Genomic DNA, 25,954 nt, shown 5'->3' with positions numbered 1-25,954 from the left:
TTTGGTGGTAGTTGGTAAAGCAGTTTTTTGTTTTTGTGCTGTTAACTCATTTCCCTTAAATAGTAACTTTTCAATAAATAAAAACATCTATAACTGATCAACATTACACAAACTTAACTTTGTGAGAGGGTGTCACCTGCTGGCCTACCCAATTCTCTTCAACGCCATACACTCGTGTTCCTATGTTGAGAGATGCAGCTGAATTTTCACAGTTTTTAAATACTTAAGTGTATTAACAAATTGATCATAGAAGTAATACAATTTAAAGCTAACTTTTGTATGCGTACAACATGTGTCTTAACTCTAAAGGCTATGCCAACTTAAGATGTACTGTGACCGGAGTACAGAAATGTTTTCAAATAAAAGGATTGACGAAAAGTACTTTACAAGAAATCAACAAATAACTGAAAACCCATTTAGGTGCAGTGACTGACTTATTTCCCACCTCTGGACTTTGAGTCTCAAGTCATTTGCATACGCGTTTGAAAATATGGTTAACTTGCAATCCAAATACTGAAGCTACAGAGTATTTTGAAGTTTACATGGTGAAAATGTGTGGTAGACTAACAAAGAGCAGCTATAACCTCGAACTTTAATGACATAGCCCCCGCCCGCCCCTCTCTAATAAACAGCATTGCAGATGCTGCCTGAATTTCCTGCGGGCGGTCTGGTCCACTTCACCTGTCTCTTCCCTCCTCGGCAATCTTGCCTTTGTTCCGAACCCTGTGCAGTGCTGCGGGCAAGTACAGAAAATGGTGAGTGACCGCATTTCACGGTGACGTCATCTGGACTCTTACGTTTTGTGGGCTTCCCGTGTTCTGTCTGTGCCGTACAGATTAGCAACATGAGCTAATGCTGCATTCAAGGAAAGTGGGAAGTCTGATAATTCAGACCTCAGACCAGGAAAATGTACACTGGAACGCCACCCAATATGTGAGGTTCAACGTGAAGGCGGAGGAAAAAATAGCTACCCCGACTTTACTGAGCTCAATCTGACGTCACTCAACAATGGCGACCCCCAATGGAGAGACCGTGAATAACAAAACACAATTTATAAGATAATAAAAATATTGCTATCATTAATTTAGTTATTCGACTTAATTTCACGTGATAATGTGATTATGTACAAACTGTGTGATATGTCTGACATTATTCGGTGAAACGTTTTTATATAAATAAAGCAAATTATGAAAGAAGGTTTTCTGGAGGTCAAAATGTTTTGATTAATCAAAACACACAATTTATCAGAATCCGCTGTCTATTTACGCCTGGAATGCAGCATATCTGTGTCATGCTAACAAGACCTTTGCTAGTATTTTGTTTGTGGTAGTTTTTGTTTGCTAATCTACACAAACATTTCACTTGAGCATTCCCCCCCCCCCCCGACTCTCAATCTTAACTCAAATTTTGGCTCACAACACAAAGCAAAAACAAACAAAAAAACTAAAAAAACAACTGCTCATAACTCAAAACTCGTAAGTCAAAGCACTACTGTAAAGATGTTGAGATGCCGCTCCTTGCATAACACTTGAGTACATGTTGTGTGACATTATGATGTGATATTTCTACCCTCTCCTCCGTCCAGCGTCAATGTATCTCTATGCACGTCGGCCAGGCTGGAGTGCATATGGGCAATGCATGCTGGGAGCTTTACTGCCTGGAACATGGCATCCAGCCAGATGGACGGATGCAGTCTGACAAAACTATTGGAGGAAATGACTCGTTCAACACTTTCTTCAGGGAGGTTGGAACTGGAAAGCATATTCCCAGGGCCATCTTTGTTGATCTGGAGCCCACTATTATCGGTCAGTAACCTGTGACTTCCCAGGCTATGTGTTCTATCAATGTCCATCTCTTTGATGTTCAACTTTGTTTTGCACAGATGAAGTTCGTACAGGTACCTATCGGCAGCTGTTCCAACCAGAACAGATGATCGCAGGGAACGAGGATGCTTCCAATAACTACGCCCGGGGTCACTACACCATCGGCAAGGAGATGATTGATCTGGTCCTGGACAGGACTCGCAAGCTGGTGAGAGTGATGAAAATGTTACGTGTTTAAAAAAACAAAACTTTTAGACATGAAGTTTGTTGCCGAAGTAACTGGTTAAAAAAATTAAATGTAATATCGTTTCAGACTATTGGTGTACACAGTTTGGGTTGATTAAAATGAGAGTCATTCCTTTTTCAGGCTGATCAATGCACTGGCTTGCAAGGATTCCTCATCTTCCACTCCTTTGGTGGTGGCACTGGCTCTGGTTTCACCTCCTTGCTCATGGAGAGACTGTCGGTTGATTATGGGAAGAAATTGAAACTTGAATTTGCTGTCTACCCAGCCCCTCAAGTGTCCACAGCAGTGGTCGAGCCCTACAATTCCATTCTGACCACTCACAGCACCCTTGAGCACTTTGACTGCGCATTCATGGTGGACAATGAAGCCATTTATGACATCTGCCGCAGAAACCTCGACATTGAAAGGCCGACCTACACTAACTTGAACAGGCTGATTGGCCAGTTGGTGTCTTCGATCACAGCCTCTCTTCGCTTTGATGGGACCCTGAACGTTGACCTGACAGAGTTCCAGACCAACTTAGTGCCCTACCCTCGTATCCACTTCCCCCTAGCTACATATGCCCCATTCATCTCTGCTGAGAAGGCCTACTATGAGCACCTGTCTGTGGCCAACATCACCAGTGCCTGCTTTGAGCCAGCCAACCAGATGGTCAAGTGTGATCCTCGTTATGGTAAAAACATGGCCTGCTGTTTGTTGTTGTTTGTTGGTGATGTGGCGCCTAAAGATGTCAATTCTGCAATCGCCGCCATCAAAACCAAACGCACCATTCAGTTTGTGGACTGGTGTCCCACTGGCTTCAAAGTGGGCATCAACTACCAGCCTCCAACAGTAGTTCCTGGAGGAGATCTGGCCAAGGTGCAGAGGGCCGTGTGCATGTTGAGCAACACCACAGCCATCGCTGAGGCCTGGGCCCGCCTGGATCACAAATTTGATCTCATGTATTCTAAAAGGGCTTTTGTGCACTGGTATTTGGGAGAGGGAATGGAGGAAGGGGAGTTCTCAGAGGCCAGAGAGGATATGGCTGCCCTTGAGAAGGATTATGAAGAGGTTTGTACTGACAGCACCGGGGATGAGGATGAAGATGGGGAGGAGTACTGAGAAGTCCGATTGCCCAGGCTTAAAGAATTTATCAGTAATATTACATGTTCTGCCTGTGGTGGTAATTGCTCTGTTATACATAAATACCTGTAAAATAAATAGTATATTCTGTATCCATTGTAGCATGTCTTGTTTTTGTTTTTTTAGTTCAGCTAAATAATTCTGTTCATCTCTGCAAAATAATATTAAAGGCTACATTGTATGCAAGACAAGAGATGTACCTTCCAAAACAGTTGTCTTCATTATAGCAAAATGGCGCCATCTGCTGAAGGCACACGGAACTAACGACACCTCAATGACGAGGCATATTGTTTAAAATCCTTTTTGTTTAGCATTTTTTGCAACCCATCCACCTATTTCTGAATTCTCGTTGTAAGGCTACAGCACACTTTACGGTTGTCTACTAGTGAGGTGTGATGCCATTGAATTAAATTCCCATTTAGGGAAACGAGTTGAGTTTTGTTCGATGTTTTCCTTTTCCCCCACCGATAAGAGACCCCCCAGCTACAGTTTTCTATATGAGGCGTGAGGTCAATTTACAATTTTATCCCATAGCAACAGGCAGTCGTTAAGAAGACTTATGTTGCTTTGTGGACAGGTCAAAAATTTGACATTTTGGGAACACTGTTGATAGCACGGATTGTAATACTATGGGCAATTACTTTGTCCCAAAACAGAAAACAAAATTACAATTGAGTAATTTTACGTTATTATTTATCTGTATTTTATTATTTTCTTTTTTTTTTTTTAAACCATATGTACATATACATAGAATGACACCCTCTTCTTTGGCGTGGTTTTTCCTTTAGCAACCTAATTATACGATCGACGAGGTACACTGAACGCAGCATTTAGGGGCGTGTCTAATGACGTTTCCAAACTCCGGCATGTTCTCGACGCTCTATTTCTTCTCACAGCTGATTGTGACGTAATATTCACAACAAATAGGCTAACTGGGCTGAAGAACCTCAAGTTTCGACACCCGCGGTGTTGATTGCAGAGGTGACGGCACCTCCGCTGTGGCGAGGGGACGGTGGAGCGACACCTGAGGGAGAGTCTGTTCTAGAAAGACGGCTATCTCTGTCAACAACCGCCTCATCTTCTCTCAGACTCACAAGGTAGGTCAGGTTACACGATCAGACTACTATTTTCCTTTCACTCTTGTCCATGTGTGTCACCAAAACACACTTGACATCGAAAGGAAGACTTAAGACTCAGTAGGCAAAAAAGTGCAGGTTTGTGTGACATGCCTGTGAGTGATGCCAATGCTCTCGAAATACACCTATTGCTGCTCCCAGGGGCCTCACGGTTGCATGCTGGGCTTTTGCATCAATTTGGAAAGCCCCCCCAGCCCCCCAGTGTTGACACTTGTGGCAGTCTACCGCTAAGATGGCATGAGAGCCAGCCTGAAGGGCTAAAATTGTCAAATGAGGGCTCATCTTCCAGTGTATTCGAGGTATTGCGTTGATATTTATTTTTAATCACGTCAGTAATATTCACGTATAGCTATTACGTTGACATAAAAGCATTGGTGATAATACATTTTTTGGTGGGGGGGTGGAAGAGTGGTAGTGTGCAGCAGTATAGTATTGCTTGCTTCCAACTAGTTTTAGGATGAGTAAACCTGTAATATATTATTATAATAACGGAGGAATAACTACACATAACCTGCAGTGTGGAAGAAGTTTCAACTTTAATACAAAGGAAAACTTTTTATGTCACAAACATACATGCAGGGTAGCAACACACTTATCTCTTTGAGAGAAAGAGTACCCCCCTGGTGTCAAGAAATTATGTTAAATTGAGTTGAGGAGCTTCTTTTTTTTTTGATAGATGAGGTGCATTGCTGCCATCTCCTTAAATCAAAACGCAAATATATATATTATATTTAGTGGGGGCTGAATTACTTGCTGATTTGCTCAATTTGTGGCATGGCTCCTACCCTAACATTGCAGTGGAATTGCTTAATGTACAACACTAGCCACAATATTATATTAAGTACAGTCAGTACAATCTAACGAGATCCAATTTAACAGTATATCATAAAATCTGCCCTCAAAAAGAGATCACTTTTGATTGGCTGTCACAGGGAGGAGGTGTACAAGGTGGACCAAAAAGGTAGTCCAGCTAATAGAAAATTAATTTATAGTGATAAACATACAATATGTTTTCAATGAAAAATGAGTTGAAGTAGATTATTTTATTGTTGCACTCCATATTCGCTTCACTGGAACCTGCTTTTCTGCCTTTCTTCATTTATTCACTTTCTCCTTGCTTCTTTCGCACCAGTTTTAATTCATGCGTCCCATCTTTCCTTTTTTTCTTTCCTTTTGCCATTAGAACACATGTGCAATCTGCCGAACATATATATTCCTGATACAAATAGCAGATCGTTACATGCAGTGTAACTAATGCATTAAATTTTCCACAATTGATCTGCCAACTGAATTAAGATCCACTTTTCATGACTGTTAATTTGATCTGACATTGCATTCTATAAGTCTTGTCGTTTTTGTTCCCAGGAGAGCGGTGGAGAGGGGTGTCAGGAGGCGTCATGGTGGATTACTACACCATCTTGGGAGTATGCAAAACAGCCACTCAGGATGACATCAAGAAGGCGTGAGTATTGCTGTCCTCACAAATGTTTCAGTATTCAATATTATGGTCCCAGTAAAAATATACCTTTGATGTCTACAACCGTTAATGGCAGTGAATGAGTTACAATACGAGATTGCTGTTGGCCAATAGATTGTGCACGTTTCTTTTTGGTGTCACAGTGTCCACATATGTCTCTTGTGTTTTTTGTACTCAGCTACAGGAAACTGGCTCTTAAATGGCATCCTGACAAAAATCCGGACAACAAAGAGGAAGCAGAAAAAAAGTTTAAAGAAGTTGCCGAGGCATATGAAGTTCTCTCTGACCGTAAGTCCTGGCACATGTTGACTTGTCATGTCGCTCATTTGTGATGGACAACCTTTTTATGACATAATTGTACAAGTAAGTAAAGTATTAATTGATCTTTTATGTTGTTTTGTACAGAGAATAAACGGGATGCCTATGACAGATATGGAAGTGATGGAATGAGACACTCAGGTATCGAAAAGAGGCTTGTTGCCTCTTCTTCCTTCTGATTTTCTGTTTTATTTTCTCTCCTGCCCATGTTTTTTATTCACATTTTATTTACCCCCCCCCCAGGCTCTTCCAACGCAGGCTTCCCTTCAGATTTCGCAGGATACACCTTCACATTCCGCAGCCCAGAGGAGGTTTTCAAGGAGTTTTTTGGTGGCCAGGATCCTTTCGCCAGCTTCTTTGGTAAATCATGCGCATTACGTTTGAATGATGAATTCCAGGTTGGCCAGAAATGTTTTTCATTACAATAATTACACTTTATGCACATTAAATATGAATCAAGAAACTAAACGTTAGAATTAAAACATTGCGCAGGAAAATCTGAAAATGGCTTATGCCAACGCTTGCCCTCTTTGTAAGTGGATCATTTACATCAGTATAGTTACAGTATAAAATAATATACAGACAAATAAGATGAGGTATTAAAAATTCCAAAAGCCTTGCTAATGATATATATATATTTTTGTGAAGTGGATGTATGCTGATTTAATGTGTATTCATTTGAATAAAGACAGACCAAATAGAACATTACAATTGACATGGTTTACTTTTGTAAACAAAACATAACCCATCTTTTTTTCCCCACTTCGGATTAGATGACTTCGCATCATTCGGGGGTCCGCCTTCCCGGATGGGGCCTAACCGGTTCTTCTCGTTTCCTTCAGCTGGAGGTAAAGCTTAATACATGATGACACATACTATGATACATATTGAAATAAGAATGTCAACAACAAAAAAATACTATCTCTTTTATTTTTGTTCTACAGCCGAATTTACATCTTTTTCATCCATGGGTGGTTTTCATGACATGGGAAGCACGGGAGGTGGCAATTTCAAATCTGTGTCTACTTCCACCCGTATCATAAATGGCAAACACACAACCACTAAGAAGTAAGTGACCACTGTGACCGTTTCAAAATGACATATTTACTGCTGTGCACCCCCCAATTGCAATCTTTTGTATATGTGAGCTTTCCTTAAAATGATATTTATCAGCACAATGACTTCAAATTCACTGTTTATTTATGGCCTTGTTTTGGCCATTTTTTGTAGTTTTTTCTAATGTATCACTGTAGTGGAACCTCTGAAGCCAGATAATCTGTTCTATTGACGCTAGCTGAGCTCCGTTTTTCAAGTTTTAATATTGTTACTCAACACCAAAAGCAATTTTATAGTCCAATGACATTGTTCTTTCATCAACATCTCACTTTTTCTCTGGCAAAAAAAAAGAGAGTATAAATCACTATTGATGGTAGACTTTTTCCTGGTTTAGTCTGCTCTAGAAGTTTGATATTTTTACCAGTGGTTGTAGAAGTCCTTCCGCTGCATGTTTTGTCAAGAACAGATCATATTTTGAGGAATTTGCCACAGATAGCATAAATTGTCAGACAGCACTTTTGCAGCTTTGCACTATATGCTAGTGGCAAGCCTAAGCTGCCAAATGATTATGACCACATGTCTGCCTGAATGATACCTAAGAGGAAATAGAAAAATAAAATAAAAAATAAGTTGTATCGAGACTTTTGAAACACTCAGTTTTGTGCCATTTTTTACTTTTCTGACAAATTTTGTCAAAGTCCATAGTAACTGTACCACTTTTATTGTACTTCCAATAATGCGGCCAATTTAATATAAACTTCAAATATATTCTGAATTGTCTTAAAGTGCACTAAGTCAGGTCTTGCATACATTTAAGAAAATATTTTAAATTCATGTGTACAGTAAATTTCAAGAAAACAGTAAAATAAAAAAATAAAATTGGCCTTTAAAATAAAATTTTCTTAAGAATTTATGGGAAAAAAAGATATTTAAATGATTGATTCATGGTTTTATGAATTGATATTGGGCTCGAAAAGGAAAATTAATTGGATATCGATTATTAGATTTTTTTTAAAACCCAGCCCTAGTGGCAAGCCTAAACTGCCAAATGATAATGGCCACATGTTTGTCTGAATGATGAAATAAAACCTATTAAGAAGTTGTATTGTGACTTTTGAAACACAGTTTTGTGACGTTTTGTATTTTAAGTCCAAAGTAACTGCACGACTTTACAGGTTCTGATGTATTGTACTTAAAATAATGTGGCCTTTTTTTCATAGAGCTAGCAAAACAAATATTAACACTGGAGCACGCACCTAAGAACAGAACACACTGAAATATTTTTTGATACATATTCTCTGTTTTAGGATTAAAGAGAACGGGCAGGAAAGAATAGAGATCGAGGAAGATGGCGTGTTAAAGACCGTGCTAATTAACGGTAAGTTTAATTATTCACATTTTGTTGATACATTCTCTATGATTGTAATGGGACGACTTCATGTGATTTTGTTGTTTTTCTTCCCCGCCCGCCAGGTGTGCAGGATGAGATGGCTCTGGCACTGGAGCTGAGTCGACGAGAGGGACATCCTCATCAACCGCCTCCGAATCCCTCAATCCAAAACAGACCACATCACGAATCCGGGAGAACCTGGTCCAACCCGTATTCCACAGGCGCACACCGCTCGTTCAGCGCCGCCCCTTTCTACCATTACGGGGGCGTCACAGAAAGCGAGCAAGACGAAGACGATGAAGATCTGCAGATGGCGTTGGCGTGCAGCTTGTCAGAAATGGAAGCCCAGCAGAAAGCAGCTGCTCCCGACTTCATATCAGGTGCCGGGGGCGGGGTCACAGCTGTGATTGACGCAAACGGGGAGCACGGAGGAAGCGGGGTTGTTGAGACAAATTATCCAAACACAGGCGCTAGTGAAAATGGCGTTCCGCTCGAGAGAAGGGGTGCGCTTACAAAAGATTCACGGCATGGAGATGTAGTGCGGCAAGAGCGTGTCGTGCAAAGTAGTGATAGCGGTATGAAGAAGAAAAAGAAGCGTGTGTGCATTGTGTGTTAATGCGCCATGCGTCTTCGTTAAAATTGAGTTGCCTTAGCATTTGCAATTATGTCAGAGGTCAACCTGAGTTGAAGCTTTTTCGCTCGTTAAGTTTTTAACAGCCAAGAGGCCTTAGTAAACTTAAAGGATTATTTATTAATATGGATGTGCAAATGTGCCAAATATTTAACATGACTTAATATAGTCAGTAACAGGATTTTTCTTTATGGCCAGTAAAAAAAAAAAAAGGTGGGTGGTGAGATTGCATTGAGGTTGCGCGCGTGTGCGTGCGTGTGTTTTTGGTCAGTTTAGATCATGCCATAGTGTTTACCTCATCCAGAGTCATTTTAAAAGGGAACATATCAGAAGCAAAAAATAAAAAGAATGGAACTGGAACATAACATTCTCTATGAATGAACGTCTGGTTTAAAAAGAGTAAACTCATCAGCTTTAACGATGTGTGGTTGGGCACACGTGCCTTTGCAAGGAGCATGTGAATAAAAGCTGTTATACGAGCATACGTGCTTAGTTTGAACAGAACAGATCCAGTTGCTGATACATCAACAAAATGGATGAATATAATAATATTAAGAATCCTATTTGTGCCTTTGCATGGCTTAAAGGGGAAAACAACAAGTATTTACGATATGTTCTATGCAGCACCACTGCTATTCTGATTAAAATTGTGTTTGTGGATTATGAGTTACGACCAATCACGGCTCACCTATTTTCTGAAGCTGAGCTGTGATTGGTTGTTACCTGAGTAGCAAAATGGCCGCCCCCATGAGATGTGGACAAAAGGGGTGGATTTTCTGCTTATTTAGTTTTGATTAGTGAGAGTGCATACAATATATTATTGTAAAGAAATTTGGGTTCACTTTTAACCTTTAAAATATGGACCCACAAAACTGATCCTTAAAAACAGCCAAATATACTACATAAGAGAATTTCTCTCTAAAGTGCATTTAACAAGCAAGAAGTATATATTTTATTTTTTGCTTATTTTATTTATTGACTGTTTCCATTTGCCAGATTCTAACTATCACCATTGAAGAAATTTTGCAACGGAATGGAGCCTGAATAACTATAAGCCACGTTTTGTATTTGCCTGTTTTCTTGTCCTTTATAGTACCGATTGTTCAAAATGCAATAACAAATAAAGGTTTGAGCCAAAAGAGCAGTTGGAATATTTGAGTTGTGGTTTTGTGTGCTAATATTTGCTGAGATGTCCTTTACACTCTCAATTTCATATTGAATATGTAGTGTTTGAAACATAATAATAGCATACACAGATTTTACTTTAAAAACATAACTGACATCAGTGGCTGCTGTTAGTTGATCATATTAGGAAGCATTTATTGTTGTCTGCAAGAGTCAACTTTTTGTTGCCTTTAAGCTTATTTCTATAATTGAAAAGTTGTTTTTGAAATCTCTTGCTTCCCGTTGCAGACTCTGACTTTGAGGCCTTCACCAGCTAACCCGATTGCCTCAAGCTGTGCCATGACCGCGCCCTCGTCTTCTGGTAAAATGCGCAGTGTGCTCCTCATCCAAGTTCACATCATGTTTAATGTCACGTTTGTCTTAATTCATCAATCACAAATTTCATTTCTGCTTTTACAGGTCAAAGTTCAATATACCATGATGCACTTGTCTCTCTGCTCAACAAGGCTTGTACGTGATTAATGACTATACACTGTTGCAGAAGTGTTATTTGTATGTATGACTGTGAATGAGCATACCTCATACTGGGTAGAAATGACTGGATTCATCAATTTTGTCTGTGCTCAGTTGTAACTTCTTTTGAGAAGAACAATAATGTACAGGATGAAATGGTCACACTGAGAGAACAATTATCCCAACAATTCGAAAAGGATACTTAAAGGCGGAAAGAAAACATGTTATAACATATAAGCTATTGTGTAAAGCAAGGAAATAAAGCATTTCCTTCCAATGTTGAGTCGCTTCTTCTTCTTGATTACTCACAATAGATGGTTTTCTTTTTACAAAGCGCCAGTTGCATTGGCTTGCATGGGTCTGAGAAGATACCAAAACTATTTTAACCTACCCCTGCGTGGATTTACATTGCGCCTCGTGTCAGAATTACACCGAGCACAAAAATAGAGCGTTTCAAAAAGACAATTGTAATGTCCATTTTTTTTGCTGCATCACATCACAAATTTATTCAGTTAAGTCAAAAATACATTTTTATAGATGTTTTATCTGCCTGCTACATTAAATAAATACAGTCATCAGAAGGAATTATTTACATGAACCACACAGCTGCACAGAAATTAAACAATTTACTCTAAGCATAACCTCGAGAAACACGGCGATGTGCACTTTTTGAAGTACATAATCCTTTAGAGTAACACACAAATGTTGACAATCATTGTGAAGGCGAAGCCAACTCACTATAAAAACATCTTTAAATTGACACAAACAAGACAGTAGCGTACAGTATTCTGGTCCACAGAAATTCAGAAGTCACACAGGCACTGTAAATGTCTCATGTCTGCCCATGATTTTTCACATTCACATATGGGCGAAATGAAAAAAAAAAAAATCATAACAAAAACAAAAGGTTTTTATTATAAAATATTTCTTTAAATTAAATGAATGAAGTTGTTATGTACTACGATACATGACTGCTTCATTCAAGTGAATCCGCTGGCGGATGCGGGTCGCTGCGTGTCAGTCGGTGCCGCTGTTGACTGAGGCAAGGCTTTCAAAATGGCATTCACCTCCTCAGCAACGGCTGTCAGTCGCAATAAAATGGATCTGGTGGGAGAAGTGCCAGAATCAGCCAGAGATGAAGAGCAAATTCCACCTCAGACGTGGCTAGCGATATCCTTCTTATCTTCGCAAATAGATTCCACGTGATAGGTACCTAGGTGCTGACCAGGCGGGTCTCTGGTCTTGACGTGTTCCAGTGTGGCGGCAATGTCCTCCTAAAGACAGGATCAGCCAAATTATTGTTCTTGCATGTATTATTTTTTCACATCAATTAATATTTGAAGTACAGTTAAGCACAAAAGGATTAATGCTAAGGCCACATTTTGAGATAGGTGGAATTTGTATTCATCTTATGGCTGGAAAATGATAATAGTGGCAATTTCCACAATCAATTTTGTTGCGCTGTTGTGGTAGAAGTATTAATGAAACATTTTCTATTTATTGGTATAGCACTGATTTTATTGGACACATTTCATGAAACAATCTTTTGCACTTTCCTAAAGGATCCCGGAAATTTTAGCACACTATGTCAAACTTCAGGCCCCAGGGCCAGATCTAGCCCACAACTTATTTTTATGTGGCCAGCTAAAGGAAATCATGTGTTTAAACATCCTTGATTCTTGCTAAAGATCTGTACCAATATTTCAAGTTGTCATGTGTAATAATTTACTGCATATGACAATTTGAAATGTTGTGCTTAAAATTTTTAATCGTAATTAATCACATGACTTCAATAGTTAATTCAGGATTAATCACAAATTGTATCTGTTCTAAACGTACAATAAAATATATTTTTTTAAAGTTTTCATACTCAAGTTAATTAAAAGTGGAAAAAAAAGTTAAACTAATAGAAATATGGCTGCATCTTTTTGTCATGATACGGTAATTTCAGAATAATACATAAAATTGAGTTAAAAGTAAAAGATGTACTGTCGGCCTAGTGTAAAAAAAAGTGTGATATTGATTTGTGTTGAGGTCATTTTTCTGCCACTAGATGGCATATTTGCATTTGTAAAACATTGGTGACAGTGCATTTTTCTTTTCATATTAAGAGCTATCTAGTCTTTAACATGAAGGAACTTGCAGAGAGAGCAGACTCACCTTTTGCCATGCGGTTCAGAACCATGTCAATGAGGATGTATGTGCCAGTCCTGCCAGTCCCGTCACTGTGGTTGCGGCGCAGCAAAGGAAAGGTCAGAGTACACATAGCAACCGCCTTTTTTTCAGTGTGCATACATTGATTAGTATTATAACACTAGTCCGTTTGTCTGTAATTATGATAATTGTGTAAGGTAGTTCAGTCATTATTATTATTATTATTATTATTATTATTTACCTGCAGTGAACAATAATAGGGCAGGAGCGACCTCTGTAGCATTTATTCACCTTCCTGAATAGCATCAAAGAGAGGGAATAGGAGAAGAAAATAGAGCAAAAGACAAACACAACAGGAGTGCATTACTGACTTCTTTCACAGTAATGAGTGATAGAGTGAAGTGTTTTGACAAAAAAGATTAACGACTGCGTACACAGGATTATGCAGCCGCAGTTACTTGTGGCTTGCGGTTGAATTAAAAGCAATTAGAAAGCAGAGCAACAAGAAGGATGACAGGAATAATGCAGTCGAGGATGACAAGATGAGGTGAGATGGCGGAGGGTGGCAAAATGGGAGGAAGCCTTGCATTCACTGTCCCTCTTGCAGTAGCCAGTCACACCTGCCAATGCTCATTTTTGTGACTATGCAACTGGAGCCAGAGTACTAGCTGCAAACCGCAAAAATGACACTGGGAGATGTTCGAGTACAAACCTGCACATCTACTTTAGATGTGCACTTGGACAGAGGGAGAGAGAGAAGGGAGCAGTGAATTGACAACACAATGAATGGCAAAAAGGATGTGATGAACTTTTGACACTGTATATTGTATCTCTATCGTAAACCGTTTTATACAGATGTTGTGTGGATTCGCGCGCATTTGTGTCTGTGCGCTTTCCCACCTGCGGAAGTCAAGCAAGGGCCGTGTTGAGGTGGGGATTCCGTCAGCCGGCCAGCTCAGCAGGTGGAACTGTGTGAGGGTTCTTGTCTCTTGTGTCTGGACATTCTTCAAGTAGAAGCTACGCACCAGGAAGTCCTTGCACCAAATATGCTCTGACACCAAGTTCACCTTTGAAAAATAGAGGAGGAAGGTGCTTATCATCTAACTTCTAGATAATAAAAAAAAAAGAAGTCTTTATTTATTTCAGGTGTACCTATTGTTAGGGCTACCATACTATGTCACCAAGGGGAATTTTTAGTTTTTGATTTTTTGTTTATTAAATGTGAAAAGTACTGTTGTATAGCTGGGCAACCCCCCCCCCCCCAAAAAAAAACAAAAAAAACATTACCTCATAGATGTGGTAGAGTGACGACCCCTCATCAGGCCAGTATCTTTCGCTCTGTTTTTGTCCATCCTCGGCCAGAGCGGACATCATCACGATCACTGTGCAGCCATTCTCCCAAACCATCTGAAGTATAGTAAGAACACACAAGTGTACGGCTGTGTAACATCTAATTATGACTTTACATTGATCAGTGCGTATATATATATATATATATATATATATATATATATATATATATATATACTGTATATACATATGGCACCAGGTAGGACCACATGATTAGCCTGTGGACCTGTTCCAAAAATAACTCACCAGAAATGGGGCATTATTTCCTTGTAATGTTGTACAAATGATCATTTAAAAACTTGCAGAGGTTTCTCGAAATAAAGTGTTGCATATTCATATTTATCTGCTTCCTATCTTAGTAATTCGTTAACATAATCAGTGTCTTCACATAGATAAATTAATGGTAACACAATTAAAGGTAATTTTATCTTGATTTCTTAATTCAAAAGTGTATCAAACCGACCCATGATCTAGATCAGATCACATAACATTGGCATCAGAGATTTCATATTTATGTGCCAGTGGTCTTTAGGTTTCATCATTACGCAGGTTATTTTATAATAATTTACTAACCTGCCAAAAATCTACCACTGTGTGAGGCAGAGGTCCTTGAGTGGCGATATACGCTGGTTGGCGAGGGTCATGGTCAAACTATTGGTTGAAACGGAATAAGAAGAAGACAGGGTTAGGACTTGAACATACAAAGTTGTGCAATGAAATATTTTTTAAAAAAATTTCATACTCTTGTTAATTAACATAAAGTGGACAAATATGGTTACCAAATACAAATGTGGTTGTATCTTTTAGTTCATTGATACAGTAATTTTATAGTCTAAACAGTTAAAAACTTGTGTGAAACATTTGAGTCATAGATTTGTGTTGAGGTCATTTTCTGTCTCTAGGGGGCATTGGTGTTTCATGTTGGACATTGGTGACAGACACAGCACATTTTTATTTTTAAATTCAGAGCAATTGCTATTTGGAACATGAAGCAACTGGTGGACTCCAGGCCATTTTGTTTATTGTAAATTACAACTAAGTCCCTACAAATGCATATTTTTTTATCACATTTATCATTGCTAAATATAGTGACTCCTTTGCACAATGTTGCATGTAAAATGTGACCAACAATGTTTTTACATCAATTGTATTGTACTTTGTACTTTTAATGCCTCTGGACATCATATTGAATGCTTTTTTTTCAATGACATTTAAGGCCTTAATTTCAGCAAAACCCACTTAATGACTTCTAAAATAGGCTTATGGTACTTTTGGTAAAATGGCTGTGCAAAAACAAAGAAACAAAAAAACTTACAATAAAGCTGGCATTGATGTAATCTTGTTTTCTGGGGTTCAAATCCCTTTTCAGCTTTACACGTGAGTGATCGTCTGCAAAGAAAAAAGGAAGACTGGTCAAGAATAAAACTAAGCAAATACAGAACTGATACTATACATGAACTCAACACTAATGTACGCTGAAGAAAAAAACAACTCGTATGAACTTACATGGGAGTGATTCAGGTTGTCTGTTTTTGGCCATGTTGCTGGGAGTTTGAGCCGCAGCCACTGAACTGGGGTCAGCCTGGTAGGAGCAAAGCGCCTCCCACTCCTTCTGAAGGCGGTCCTTGTTACGAAGGTGGTCCTCCATATAGGCCTGACAGAAACATGGAGGACATAAATACCGGGGACCATGTTTGCTGTTGCCTCTCATTGTGTGTTCACGCACCAGAATCATGTGACCGGTGGAGATGTCCATATTTGACTGGGCGGGTTCCTCACTCCAGGATGGCGTGGAGCTGTGGGTGGAGGATGGGCTGTGCTGTGGTCCGTCGCTGAATTGGGAGGAAACGCTGCTCACGCGGGATGTATCCGTTCCCCGTCGACCGCTGACATTTGTGACAGAACCTGCCATGCCACTGCTCGCAGCACCCACACAGTCCTGGCGGCACATAGATGATTTGGATGCCATGTGCTGTCGACATAGCTCCTGAATGTGCGATAGAGACAAGGAAGAGGTGGACCGTTGATATAATATTAATTTGCATGTATATGGAACGTTTGGTGTTCCACAGGGTTCAATTGTGGGGCCTCTGCTAGTTTAATTAATTAATTAATTAATTGCATTAACTCACGATTAATTGCAAATTTTATATCTGTTGTAAATGTACAATAATTTTTTTCTAAATTTTCATACTCTTGTTAACATAAAAGTGATAGAATAGAAATGTGGCTGCATCGTTTAGTCATTGATAGAGTAATTTTATAATAAGTCATAAAATTGAGTTAAAATTAAAAAGATGTACTGTACTGTAAAAAACGAATGTGATATTGATTTGTGTTTAGGTCATTTTTCTTCCACTAGATGGCATAATTGCATTTGTAAGACATTGGTGACAGCTTAGTGCGTTTTTCTTTTCATATTAAGCGCTATCTAATCTTTAACATGAAGTAACTTGTGAAATTCTGCGCATTTTAAAAATTGTAAAATATAACTAAAATTGTAAAATACAACTTGAACCTTGACCCTTCCCCAGGCCCAGTACAGGCTTTCCAAGTAAGGGGTGGTCATTAATCGCGCGTAAAAAAAATATTTATTTAGGAACTTTAAATTAACTCAAAATTAACATACTAATTTTGACACCCCTAATATATATATATTTCAATTTAAAAAAAGGTTTGGTTAATGTGCAACGATACTTAAGTCTATGATGCAGCACATTGACGAACTGTAGAAATTAGTATTAGCATAAATGAGAGTCTGAAGGTAAACGAATGTCGCCTTACCTGATAATCAAAGTGCGTTTCGGCACCTCCCTCTGGCCCCAGACCAAGTTTGCCATTGGCCACTTGGTGAGCATAGTGTCTGAGGCAAGCGATGGCCACGGCCAGTATCAACACTCCTCCTACCACTGCCATGGAAACGAGCGTGATGACCGTCCCACTGGAGCCCTGGGAAACCCAGGTTACCTGAGGGAGACCCTGTGCGAGACTGCCCTGTGCATTTGTCCTCTGGAAAAACACGCACACACAAATGCATTCTGTTTACATACAGCACATATCTACATGATAAAATCCCTACCTCCCACACTTCTGTACTTACACACCAACCTGACATTCATATTAAAATGGCCCTTTGTTTATAATCCATTATTCAAGAAAAAAAAAATCACTGGCGATGACTCATGCAGGCAGGCAGTGGGAACAGGGGAATAGGTTAATGACACCTGTTGTCATAGCACCTTGGATCTGGGCGCCGCAGTGGGGGAGAGGAGACAAAGCACCATGGCAACAAGTGAAATGGTTCCCTGTAAGCCGCGTTGTCACTCATTCACTCGGGAACATTCAGGCTCGAACAGTGGGGACAGGAAAAAAATGAAAAAGTACCAGATAGAAAAATGTACAACGTGACTTAATTATATTAAAATCAAGTCTAATGAGATCCAATACTTGAGTTGAATTCAAGCTAGTGTCTTCCCAACAGTAGCTACTCTTTGCTAAGTTTTGACTGACATACTCAGTTAGTAATCTAATGTTGACAAACAATAGTTTACAGTAATGTAGCACTGTTGCACATCATATTGATTTCATCCATCCATGATTTATTCTTTAATATTTAATTTCTGTTGACAGCATTTATTTAGCAGCAGCTGACAGTGCAAGCTCGCTAACAATGCTAGCGCGCTAACAGCGAGAGCCAACGGATGATTTTTCAAAGGCACTTTAATTAAGGTAAACTGGGCTTATTCAAATGTGCTGTTTTAGTCGGCAAAATCGCAACTGTGGTCCTGGCGTTACTTTATCTCATAGATCAAAATCGATGGGGAGACAGTTATTTAAAATCTCACTTTAGAGCACCATCTAGAGGAGGAAAAAATAGTGCAAGCTTCATTTTCCCATCACTAATGTAATGAATAGTAAAGGCTAGATGTTGGTGATCTCTGTCTCTGTCGGTCTCTGTCTCTGTCTCTGTCTCTGTCTCTGTCTCTGTCTCTGTCTCTCTCTCTCTCTCTCTCTCTCTCTCTCTCTCTCTCTTTATATGACAGGTTGTTTACGCGTGTGTATCCTGTACCTCTCCCACACCAGTCTGTACAATCTTCAAGCTTGTCTCAGACTCCAAGAAATTCTTTTCAGATACTGTAGTAAGAAACAAATAAAGTGTGTCATTGTCGACTGTAAGGGGAGGGGGGGTAGAAAGCTTGGACGAGAAAGTGCGAAAATACAACTTGAGTGGGTACAAAGCCGCATGTGTATGTTTGTTTTGCGAGTCTCACCGGCTTTAGCTGCCACCTCTGCAGCTGTCATATTGTGCTCATTCTGGCGGATACGAAATGTTAGCGCCGGTCCCACCACACTAGTGGCACAAAACATACAAACTGTCAAAAGAGCTAGCTGTTTGTTTTACTGTAAACCTCATTGCACAACACACATATTCAAACAGTCTTACCTCATATCAATGAAGCTGCTGGTTGTTAGCTGCATTTTCTCAGCTAGCAGCCCCAGAAGCTTCACACCATCATAGAAACTCAGATGGCTGTAAAAGAGAATCTTTATTATGCTAGTTGATCACCATGCGTGTTGATTTGAGATCAACTGTATAGTAATACTGACCTCTGATTGGTGACAATGTAGCCGTACTCCTCTTTGGCTCCTGGAGCCTGAACCTGTGGCACCCCCTCCTTCTCCAAAGCTGCTCCTTTTCCAGGAGCAACCAGCGGGGCTTGGGTCGTTGTATGTGTGGATACAGCAGGTGGGGTGGCTTGAGGGGCATCGGGTACAATGGGGACAGATGCAAGCTTCTCCGGCTTCCTGGACATGGTGTCTGTTTTTAATAGCTGCATCTGCGTAGAAGAAAGACAGGAGAACTCTCTTAGGCAAGGGTGACGCAGGGGACGGCGACGTTTTGCAACATACTATGGATAACCACAAAAAAAGTTGAGTGAGAGCCCTAACATTAGATGGTGACATACCTCCTTTACAGTGACAAGGTCCTTCTCATTTGGATCTGTGTAGAGAAAAGAGACACAAAACAAACAAACAAATTTCAGGTATCTCGACGATGGTAATGGGTATGTTTGCGCACAAAATTCTGAATAAACCAATGTATAAGTAAAGATTCATTTTTTGAAAATTCCCACAGGCACACTCTCCAATCTTGGAAAAGGCTTCCCAAAAGAGTGGAATTCTGCTATATTATACCATTAATGGGAAAGTCAACCCAAACATTTTCTTTACGACAATATGCTCTATACAGCCCAACTATAGTCTAAACACCTTATTCTGATTCAAATTGTAATAAGCGGTAAAATCCACCTGTTTTTGTCCACCTCAGGGGGGCGGCCATTTTAGCGCTTGCTGTAGACTGAAAATTACATCACCGTTGCTCAGGGCTCAAGTAACAACCAATCACAGCTCACCTGTTTTCTGAGTTTGGTCATTGGTGATTGGTTGTTACCTCCTGAGCAACTGATGTCATTTTCAGTCGACATGGATAAAAAACGGGTGGATTTTACTGCAAAATTCATATTCCACAAACAATATTAATCAGAATACAGTATCGTGTTTATACTAGTGGGGGCGCATACAACATATTTTTTCATTTTCATTTTTCATAGATGGATTTATCATTGATAATTAGTAGTAAAAAAATACCTTGTGCTTTGTCTTGGGCTTGCAGCAGTTGCAGTATGAGGGCTAATTTGTAGAGCTGCTCTTGGCTCAGCTCTTTGGGGTCGACTCCGTACTTCTGTAGGACGCCTGACATTTTTTGCAGCAAGCCATCTAATCAAATTTACAGCATAATCTTGACAGAGAACAACTTGTTTACAGTAGTGCACAAATATCTAATTTAATCTAAGTGTTTCCTCACCACTGTTTCCTGACTGGGTGCCGTAAATCTGAGAGAGTTTATTTTGGAGCGGCGGTTGCCGGTTTGTAGATTCAAGTCTCTCGTTTAGAGTATAATCTCCTGCATAGTCCACTGGTATCTCCATTTGCATGTCATCATAATAAGGCAAGCCTGTGAATATGTTATTATATGAAACCATTTAAGATGCGTGAAAATATTTCTATGCCTAATATCGGTAATGTCATTACCTGCGGAAGCCAAGGAAGCTGACCCACGGTGACGATAAGAGGACGGCGCAGAAGCCAAATAGACGGACAACGCCTCCTGAAGGAGTTGCCTATCTCGCTCTCGCTCTCGCTCTCTCTGATTGGCCTGAAACCATGCGGAAGGGCGGGGATAGCCTCCCCCTCCCCCAATGAGAGATCTCTCTGCTTCATCTTGGTACCTGTGCTGTTTATGGGAGAGATGTTTGTTTACTTTTGGTTGACTTGAGATCGACGTCCAACAACCATGATGGACTATCGAGGTTTTACGTATGCACTACATATTATGCCTGGTATTGGTGTGGCATGCAAACTGAAACATTATCAGTTTGTTCTGTTGTCATTTTTTTCAATATAAAGGATTCTGGCATTTTGTGGCCTTTAAGAAATGAGGAATGTATGCTGGCCGAACCTGCTGGTATGTGTAAGGGTTGAGGGAGGCTCCCTGCATTTGCATTGGCGAGCGAGGAGGCTCAACAATTCTGTAGTCCGCATATTTGCCGGAAGGTGCGGCAGACCCTGATTTGGAGACGTGCTGTTTGGACCTTGCAACGCAGACCAAAACAAAAAGGATTAGGATGGACACGGAGTGGTGGATTACAGATAAGGTGCAAGCGAGGGAGGATTGAAGTGATTGATCGGACACCTCCGCTTGACTTACGAAAAAGAGTTTGGTTTGGACGACTGGGTGATGTGAGGAACTCTCTTCAGTTCCTTTGATAAAAAAGACTGTGTGATGTCATCCTGCCAGGAAAGACCTGCGTGTACACACAAAGCAAGTATGGACAGACCTAAAGCACTGCAAGAAATTGTTTTATTTTATGTTACTCCCCCTACTGTTATAAAACGTACCTTGTAGCATGAGCTGTTTAAGGACTTCTTGCATTCTCTTCAGCACAGGAACTGTCACTTGGTACTGGACCCGGTCCTGATTAGAACTGCGACACTGACCAAACAGCCCATCTGGTGAGCACACACACATGCACATTCATTCTAATTTACAGTCTACTCGTGCTGTTTTTTTTTCCAGGTTCGTACTGTGCCCCCACTTTAAAAGAGCAGAGGTTGAGCCTTGTTTTTCCCCCCCATCCCCCATTTTCTCATGTGCCTCTAAGAAACTTCAGGTCTCCCTTTCTTTGCAATTGTTATTATTTTCACGTTTCATACACAGGTTGCGGCTGTGAAGACAACACCCGATGCTGCTTTCTACTCTACATGGAGTATGAAATATACAAAGCTTTCCTGATGCTACCTTTCTATCCCACGTGGCCACAGTAGCACTTAACATGACTCATACGATTGAAGTACAGCCCACACATTTTACCCTGATTCCCACAGTACCCTCAACAATGGCCTTTCACTGTCACCAAACGTCATTCTGAACATTTTCTACTAACCCGCGGGCAGCCTCGTGGCAACAATATGACTCAATCATCTATCTGTGTGATTTACAGACATAATTCTTCACATTTAAATTGAAAATCCTGGTGAGTTCTAAATGAAAAATGCAATCAAATAACGACAAAAAACAAGAACTTTCAGACTGCAATGTGAGAGGATGACCACAACCGAGAGGATATTTTTCTGGCGCAGCGATGAGTCACTGCAGTCTTTCGGTACGCCCTCTAAATCTGACACAAACCCGCCTGCTATGGTGACATTGAATTGTTACAATGAGCAGATTAAAGTGGATTAATGTGTTTTTTTAGCCTCTAATTATATATCAAAGAGAAGAGTCTATTTTTTTTCAAGCCTGAATATACATAGGCTTGTATGGATTTGCCTAAATTCTATTTTTTTAGATCGGTGGTTTGAACGTGTGAGAATTCCCCCCTCCCCATTATTATCCACTTGCATTGCAACTTAATCAAAAAATCATACAGCGAGTATGGGCCTGTGTCTTATTGAGCTTTTTGACACAAATGAAGGCACACGATTACGAGAAGCACATTTTTTTGCTGCTAGCATTGTCTTAGCATTAGCATGACAAGTCCACAGATTCACAGTTTCAGCAGTTGACAAAACCGAGAGGACTGCCGCACACCGAGCAACGTGACCTGAACTCTGAAGTGCGATGGGTTCTGCAACCAGTTTTCATGAGTGTCCAACTGTCGGCCATTTGCTTTCCAACACATGACAGCGATGCAGAAATTAACAAAACAAAAACTACATTTCGGCATGACGCGAGACCGAGCTGGCTGCCCCTAAGCCGTAACAATACAGGAGATACATTATTTATTTTGTTTTACAATTTAAATGTATAATTTCATATTTGCACAAGGTTAAAAAGTGAAGCGTAGAGAGTCTCTGTTACAGAAACCCACAAGTACAGTGAATGGATTTGATGTTTCAAATCGCAGTCAATGAATTTGAAAGCAACACTGCTAAAATCATAGAATGCCCATCTAATATTGACATTGTAATTCAAAAATATATATATATATATTTTGCCATACTGGAGTTTAGATGCCAAGTGCAATTTGCTGATGTTTATTAGCTGTGATGTGAAAATTTTGCTGCATTATCCCCTTTTGAGGATTTTTTTTTTCTTTTCATTTTTGAGTATTATAATTGATCATTTATTTGTAATGTGATCTTTTGAAATAGTTTGTTCATGGCCATATTTGAGTTTACAGTACTCCTTGGAAACACGTGGCTTGTATTTTCATTTATACATGTATGCTTCCAATTCTGCTTCTGGACTGCAATGTGCAGACACATTTTGAATTCTGTGCTACGGCTATGCTACGTGCGTAAGTGCAATTTCCACCGAGAAGTGCGTAAGCCTGTGTCAGTGACTCATCACTGTATTAGCACAACAACCATGGGGGTGTCGACCTCGACGTGATGTCACTGTTGCCATGGAGACAGCCGAGCAGGGGGGTGGGGCTTCGATAAAGCTAATGAAACAGAGATGGGAAGGTAACAGTGGGAGACGGACACATGGGGGCTGTAATGCGGGGGGAAAAAATCGTTGACTTGATTTGTCATGTTTTCGTCGCACAAGCTTTTTGTCAATACATTTGTTGCCAACAGCAGAACATCATAAAGAGTGTTTGTGTGTGTGTTTCTTACCATCTGAGCAAAACTGATCCCTCGAGCACAGTTTTCTCTCAAACAGGCAACCTGATGCAGACAAAAACAAACAAGGCCCACAAGTAAGATGTGTGAATTCAACGAAGTCTGACATCGTGGTGGCTTCACTCTAATGAATTGTGATGTAAACAAAACAAGCACAAAATCCTCCCAAGTGATTTTCATTCACAATTAGTCGGCTGCCTAAGCCAGACAAACCATTTGCACTCACATTCTCATTTAACCAGACGTAAGAGAACGGGGTAGAGCCTGAATTCAAACCCCCAACTTCAGAAATGTATGAAAATATCATTTTGAAAAGCAATAGCTTGTAAATGTCTCAATACAACTGTTTTATCATTTCTTAAACAGCACAATTGCAGAACTATCAAGGTCAGATTCACATATTATTGTTTGTAAATCTCTTCTGTTGTTTCTCATCAAGTTTCAAGGGAATGAGATTTTGGTTTTGTGTGGGTGAGCAGGTGTTTGGCTAGGATAGGACGCAAGCGCTTCAGGTGACGCATGCTTATCGCTGTCTGCCTGTCTGATTCGTAGCTCTCTGCTCCTCATTCGTAGGTAAGGAGAGAATCAAAATCACATCAAAGTCAACACGAAACGTGTTTGTCGAAGGATGGAGACATCATGAATGGATCGTAACCTTCGCCATACCTACAAAGATTACAATGAGTGTATGATTGTAGATTGAGAACACATAGGTCTAGATAACAAAATCATTTGACAAACAAGACATTTTAAAGTATGGATATCCCAAACTCTCAGCACTATATGCTTCAATAGTGTGTGGCGGTCTAGAATTTAATCAAAATATATATTTTTTAATGCTATCATCAATGCATTCAGAAAATTGATTACCACATTTAATGCATTTTAAATGGTCACTGGGCAAATTACAATATGCCATGCAGTGCCTCAAATGCAAATCTCATAGTGGTTTCATCTTCCTGGTTGAATGCTTGTTTGAAACGACAGAGATGGAAAAAACAAGGAAGAAGGTATTTCTGCATGTATTATTGCCCTGCTCAGTTGCCATGACACTTTTTCACCTCTTTATAATGATGCGCACTTGCGAAAGACAAATTGTGAAACAAGTGGTACCACTGTGTTACGATCAACGTTAGAGTACAATTTTCATAGTAACACATTCTTCTGTTTGGAAGCCAGAATTCTCCTTACTTAGGCTATATCTTGTTGACTATCATATCATATCATAGCAAAATAAACCCAAATTAGCACAGTTACACCCAATAAGCCCAGTAAATGTATTAAAATGTTTTAATTGTTGACTTACATTTTCGACTTTCTTGAAGCTTACTTGACGGCAAGCTATCAGCAGTGTTTTTCCTCCAGTTAATTTATAGGACAAAAAAAAAATAGTTTATATCTTGTCATTTTCTACTTAGGGATATTCGACACTTCGTGCAGGAGAAAAATGGCATCCTGTTTTATTTATTTATTTATTTATTGAATCAAATTATGTAGGGAAATTATCATATGGACTCATGCTTTTATTTATAATGTATTTACTCAATGCAGACATGAGATTAAAATCAGAAGGCAAGGACGAAAAAGTGCAGAGCACAGCCTTCCCGCAAAATAACTTTTATTTTCGTTTTTTTAATATAAGGATTTTGTGTTATTTAGACGTTACAATCTTGGATATAAGCACATTGTGGTAAATGGTGGGTGGTAAAGCAGTGTTGACATGTTTGTTAAATATTTAAAAAATAAATAAATAAAATGCACTCCATATCACTCCTCACGTGGCATCCTGTAGCTAATCATCCGCCGCTGTTACAGATCATAATCTACTGTTTGTTTACCAAATCACATAAAGACAGAGAAGCACGATGACGATAACGATAAAGTCACAGCTCACAGTGAATGATGTTGAAAGGAGAGAAAACATAAATACAAATACTCGACCATACAGACTTTGAGCATCCATTCATCCCTCATCTCCATCATCTTACCGTATCTGTCTGACAGCCCCGTGTGAAACATGATGGTGAGGAGCAACACAACTAATGATGCCCTCGGATGCTGCATGGTGCCTTCAAGTGTCACGGCAGAACAGAAGAAGAAATATTTCCCTGTTTTTACTCCTTTAAATCCCCATTGTGTACAAAAAAAGGTTGCAGAGCCAGTGTGGATGGCTCACATTTAGAGCACAATCCCCCCTTGTAGCAGCCAAATCGAACTAAAACTAGGTTGCAAATGTATATTTTTTCCAATTATCTATACGACTGGTGGCGAAATGCAAAGCGGGCGACTGGCTGGATGCAAAAAGTAGAAATTTCTCCGGGTGAGAAGGCGGAAAGTGATGAAGAGGAGAGGCGGGGCCAGCAGCACCATAGCGGAAATAACGTAAAAGCAAATGAACCGTGAACGAAGCTGCAGGTGCGTCA

At 39.9% G+C, this 25,954-nt stretch overlaps 3 protein-coding genes across 5 annotated transcripts; 2 read left to right on the top strand and 1 right to left on the bottom strand.

The window, feature by feature from the left end:
* The first annotated feature begins 538 nt into the window (after positions 1 to 538).
* LOC147164727 (tubulin alpha chain-like) lies at positions 539 to 3,516 on the top strand. Of its 2 annotated transcripts, none has more exons than XM_086091064.1 (4): positions 539 to 755; positions 1,616 to 1,805; positions 1,883 to 2,031; positions 2,191 to 3,516. In XM_086091064.1, exons 1-4 carry the CDS (start codon positions 753 to 755, stop codon positions 3,169 to 3,171), a joined length of 1,323 nt encoding a protein of 440 aa, XP_085947190.1. In that variant the 5' UTR covers positions 539 to 752; the 3' UTR covers positions 3,172 to 3,516. The 2 variants fall into 2 exon arrangements, with proteins under 2 accessions (XP_085947190.1, XP_085947189.1); XM_086091063.1 differs by having other exon boundaries at positions 541 to 755; positions 1,586 to 1,805.
* Positions 3,517 to 4,043: 527 nt separating this feature from the next.
* Positions 4,044 to 11,121, top strand: dnajb2 (DnaJ heat shock protein family (Hsp40) member B2). Its single transcript, XM_086091165.1, has 11 exons — positions 4,044 to 4,289; positions 5,694 to 5,790; positions 5,984 to 6,093; positions 6,211 to 6,264; positions 6,367 to 6,483; positions 6,897 to 6,971; positions 7,068 to 7,191; positions 8,487 to 8,557; positions 8,653 to 8,949; positions 10,614 to 10,686; positions 10,785 to 11,121. The coding sequence occupies exons 2-10, from the start codon at positions 5,726 to 5,728 to the stop codon at positions 10,640 to 10,642; spliced, it is 942 nt and encodes a 313-aa protein (XP_085947291.1). The 5' UTR covers positions 4,044 to 4,289; positions 5,694 to 5,725; the 3' UTR covers positions 10,643 to 10,686; positions 10,785 to 11,121.
* Positions 11,122 to 12,149: 1,028 nt separating this feature from the next.
* On the bottom strand, positions 12,150 to 25,890 carry ptprna (protein tyrosine phosphatase receptor type Na). 2 transcript variants are annotated; one of them, XM_086091164.1, is made up of 22 exons: positions 25,520 to 25,890; positions 23,526 to 23,576; positions 21,303 to 21,413; positions 21,112 to 21,208; positions 20,863 to 20,995; positions 20,436 to 20,637; positions 20,209 to 20,358; positions 19,992 to 20,120; positions 19,310 to 19,344; positions 18,951 to 19,180; positions 18,787 to 18,873; positions 18,614 to 18,693; positions 18,412 to 18,476; positions 17,127 to 17,351; positions 16,069 to 16,281; positions 15,849 to 15,996; positions 15,658 to 15,731; positions 14,916 to 14,993; positions 14,280 to 14,399; positions 13,893 to 14,059; positions 13,234 to 13,287; positions 12,150 to 13,063 (listed from the first exon to the last, which is right to left on the bottom strand). In XM_086091164.1, the coding sequence occupies exons 1-22, from the start codon at positions 25,593 to 25,595 to the stop codon at positions 12,952 to 12,954; spliced, it is 2,637 nt and encodes an 878-aa protein (XP_085947290.1). In that variant the 5' UTR covers positions 25,596 to 25,890; the 3' UTR covers positions 12,150 to 12,951. The 2 variants fall into 2 exon arrangements, with proteins under 2 accessions (XP_085947290.1, XP_085947289.1); XM_086091163.1 differs by having other exon boundaries at positions 12,156 to 13,063; positions 16,069 to 16,329.
* Between the last annotated feature and the right edge of the window lie 64 nt (positions 25,891 to 25,954).

Source organism: Leptonotus elevatus, chromosome 12, assembly GCF_054856555.1.
Source record: "Leptonotus elevatus isolate MCC_2025b chromosome 12, RoL_Lele_1.0, whole genome shotgun sequence".
Taxonomy (NCBI): Eukaryota; Metazoa; Chordata; class Actinopteri; order Syngnathiformes; family Syngnathidae; genus Leptonotus; species Leptonotus elevatus.
The sequence above is the reverse complement of the archived record's forward strand: the minus strand, read 5'-3'. Positions and strand labels throughout refer to the sequence as shown.

What these genes read in the sequence shown, in the direction of transcription:
- ptprna (XM_086091163.1), bottom strand. Translation starts at nt 25,595, where the DNA reads ATGCAGCATCCGAGGGCATCATTAGTTGTGTTGCTCCTCACCATCATG. An exon ending in ACAACCTGAATCACTCCCAT is followed by an intron (nt 15,732 to 15,848) that starts GTAAGTTCATAC and finishes TTTTCTTTGCAG; the next exon opens with ACGATCACTCACGTGTAAAG. An exon ending in CACTCTACCACATCTATGAG is followed by an intron (nt 14,060 to 14,279) that starts GTAATGTTTTTT and finishes TATTTTTCAAAG; the next exon opens with GTGAACTTGGTGTCAGAGCA.
- dnajb2 (XM_086091165.1), top strand. Translation starts at nt 5,726, where the DNA reads ATGGTGGATTACTACACCATCTTGGGAGTATGCAAAACAGCCACTCAG. An exon ending in ATATGAAGTTCTCTCTGACC is followed by an intron (nt 6,094 to 6,210) that starts GTAAGTCCTGGC and finishes TGTTTTGTACAG; the next exon opens with AGAATAAACGGGATGCCTAT. An exon ending in AAAGACCGTGCTAATTAACG is followed by an intron (nt 8,558 to 8,652) that starts GTAAGTTTAATT and finishes CCCGCCCGCCAG; the next exon opens with GTGTGCAGGATGAGATGGCT.
- LOC147164727 (XM_086091063.1), top strand. An exon ending in TCTGGAGCCCACTATTATCG is followed by an intron (nt 1,806 to 1,882) that starts GTCAGTAACCTG and finishes TGTTTTGCACAG; the next exon opens with ATGAAGTTCGTACAGGTACC. An exon ending in TGGACAGGACTCGCAAGCTG is followed by an intron (nt 2,032 to 2,190) that starts GTGAGAGTGATG and finishes TTCCTTTTTCAG; the next exon opens with GCTGATCAATGCACTGGCTT.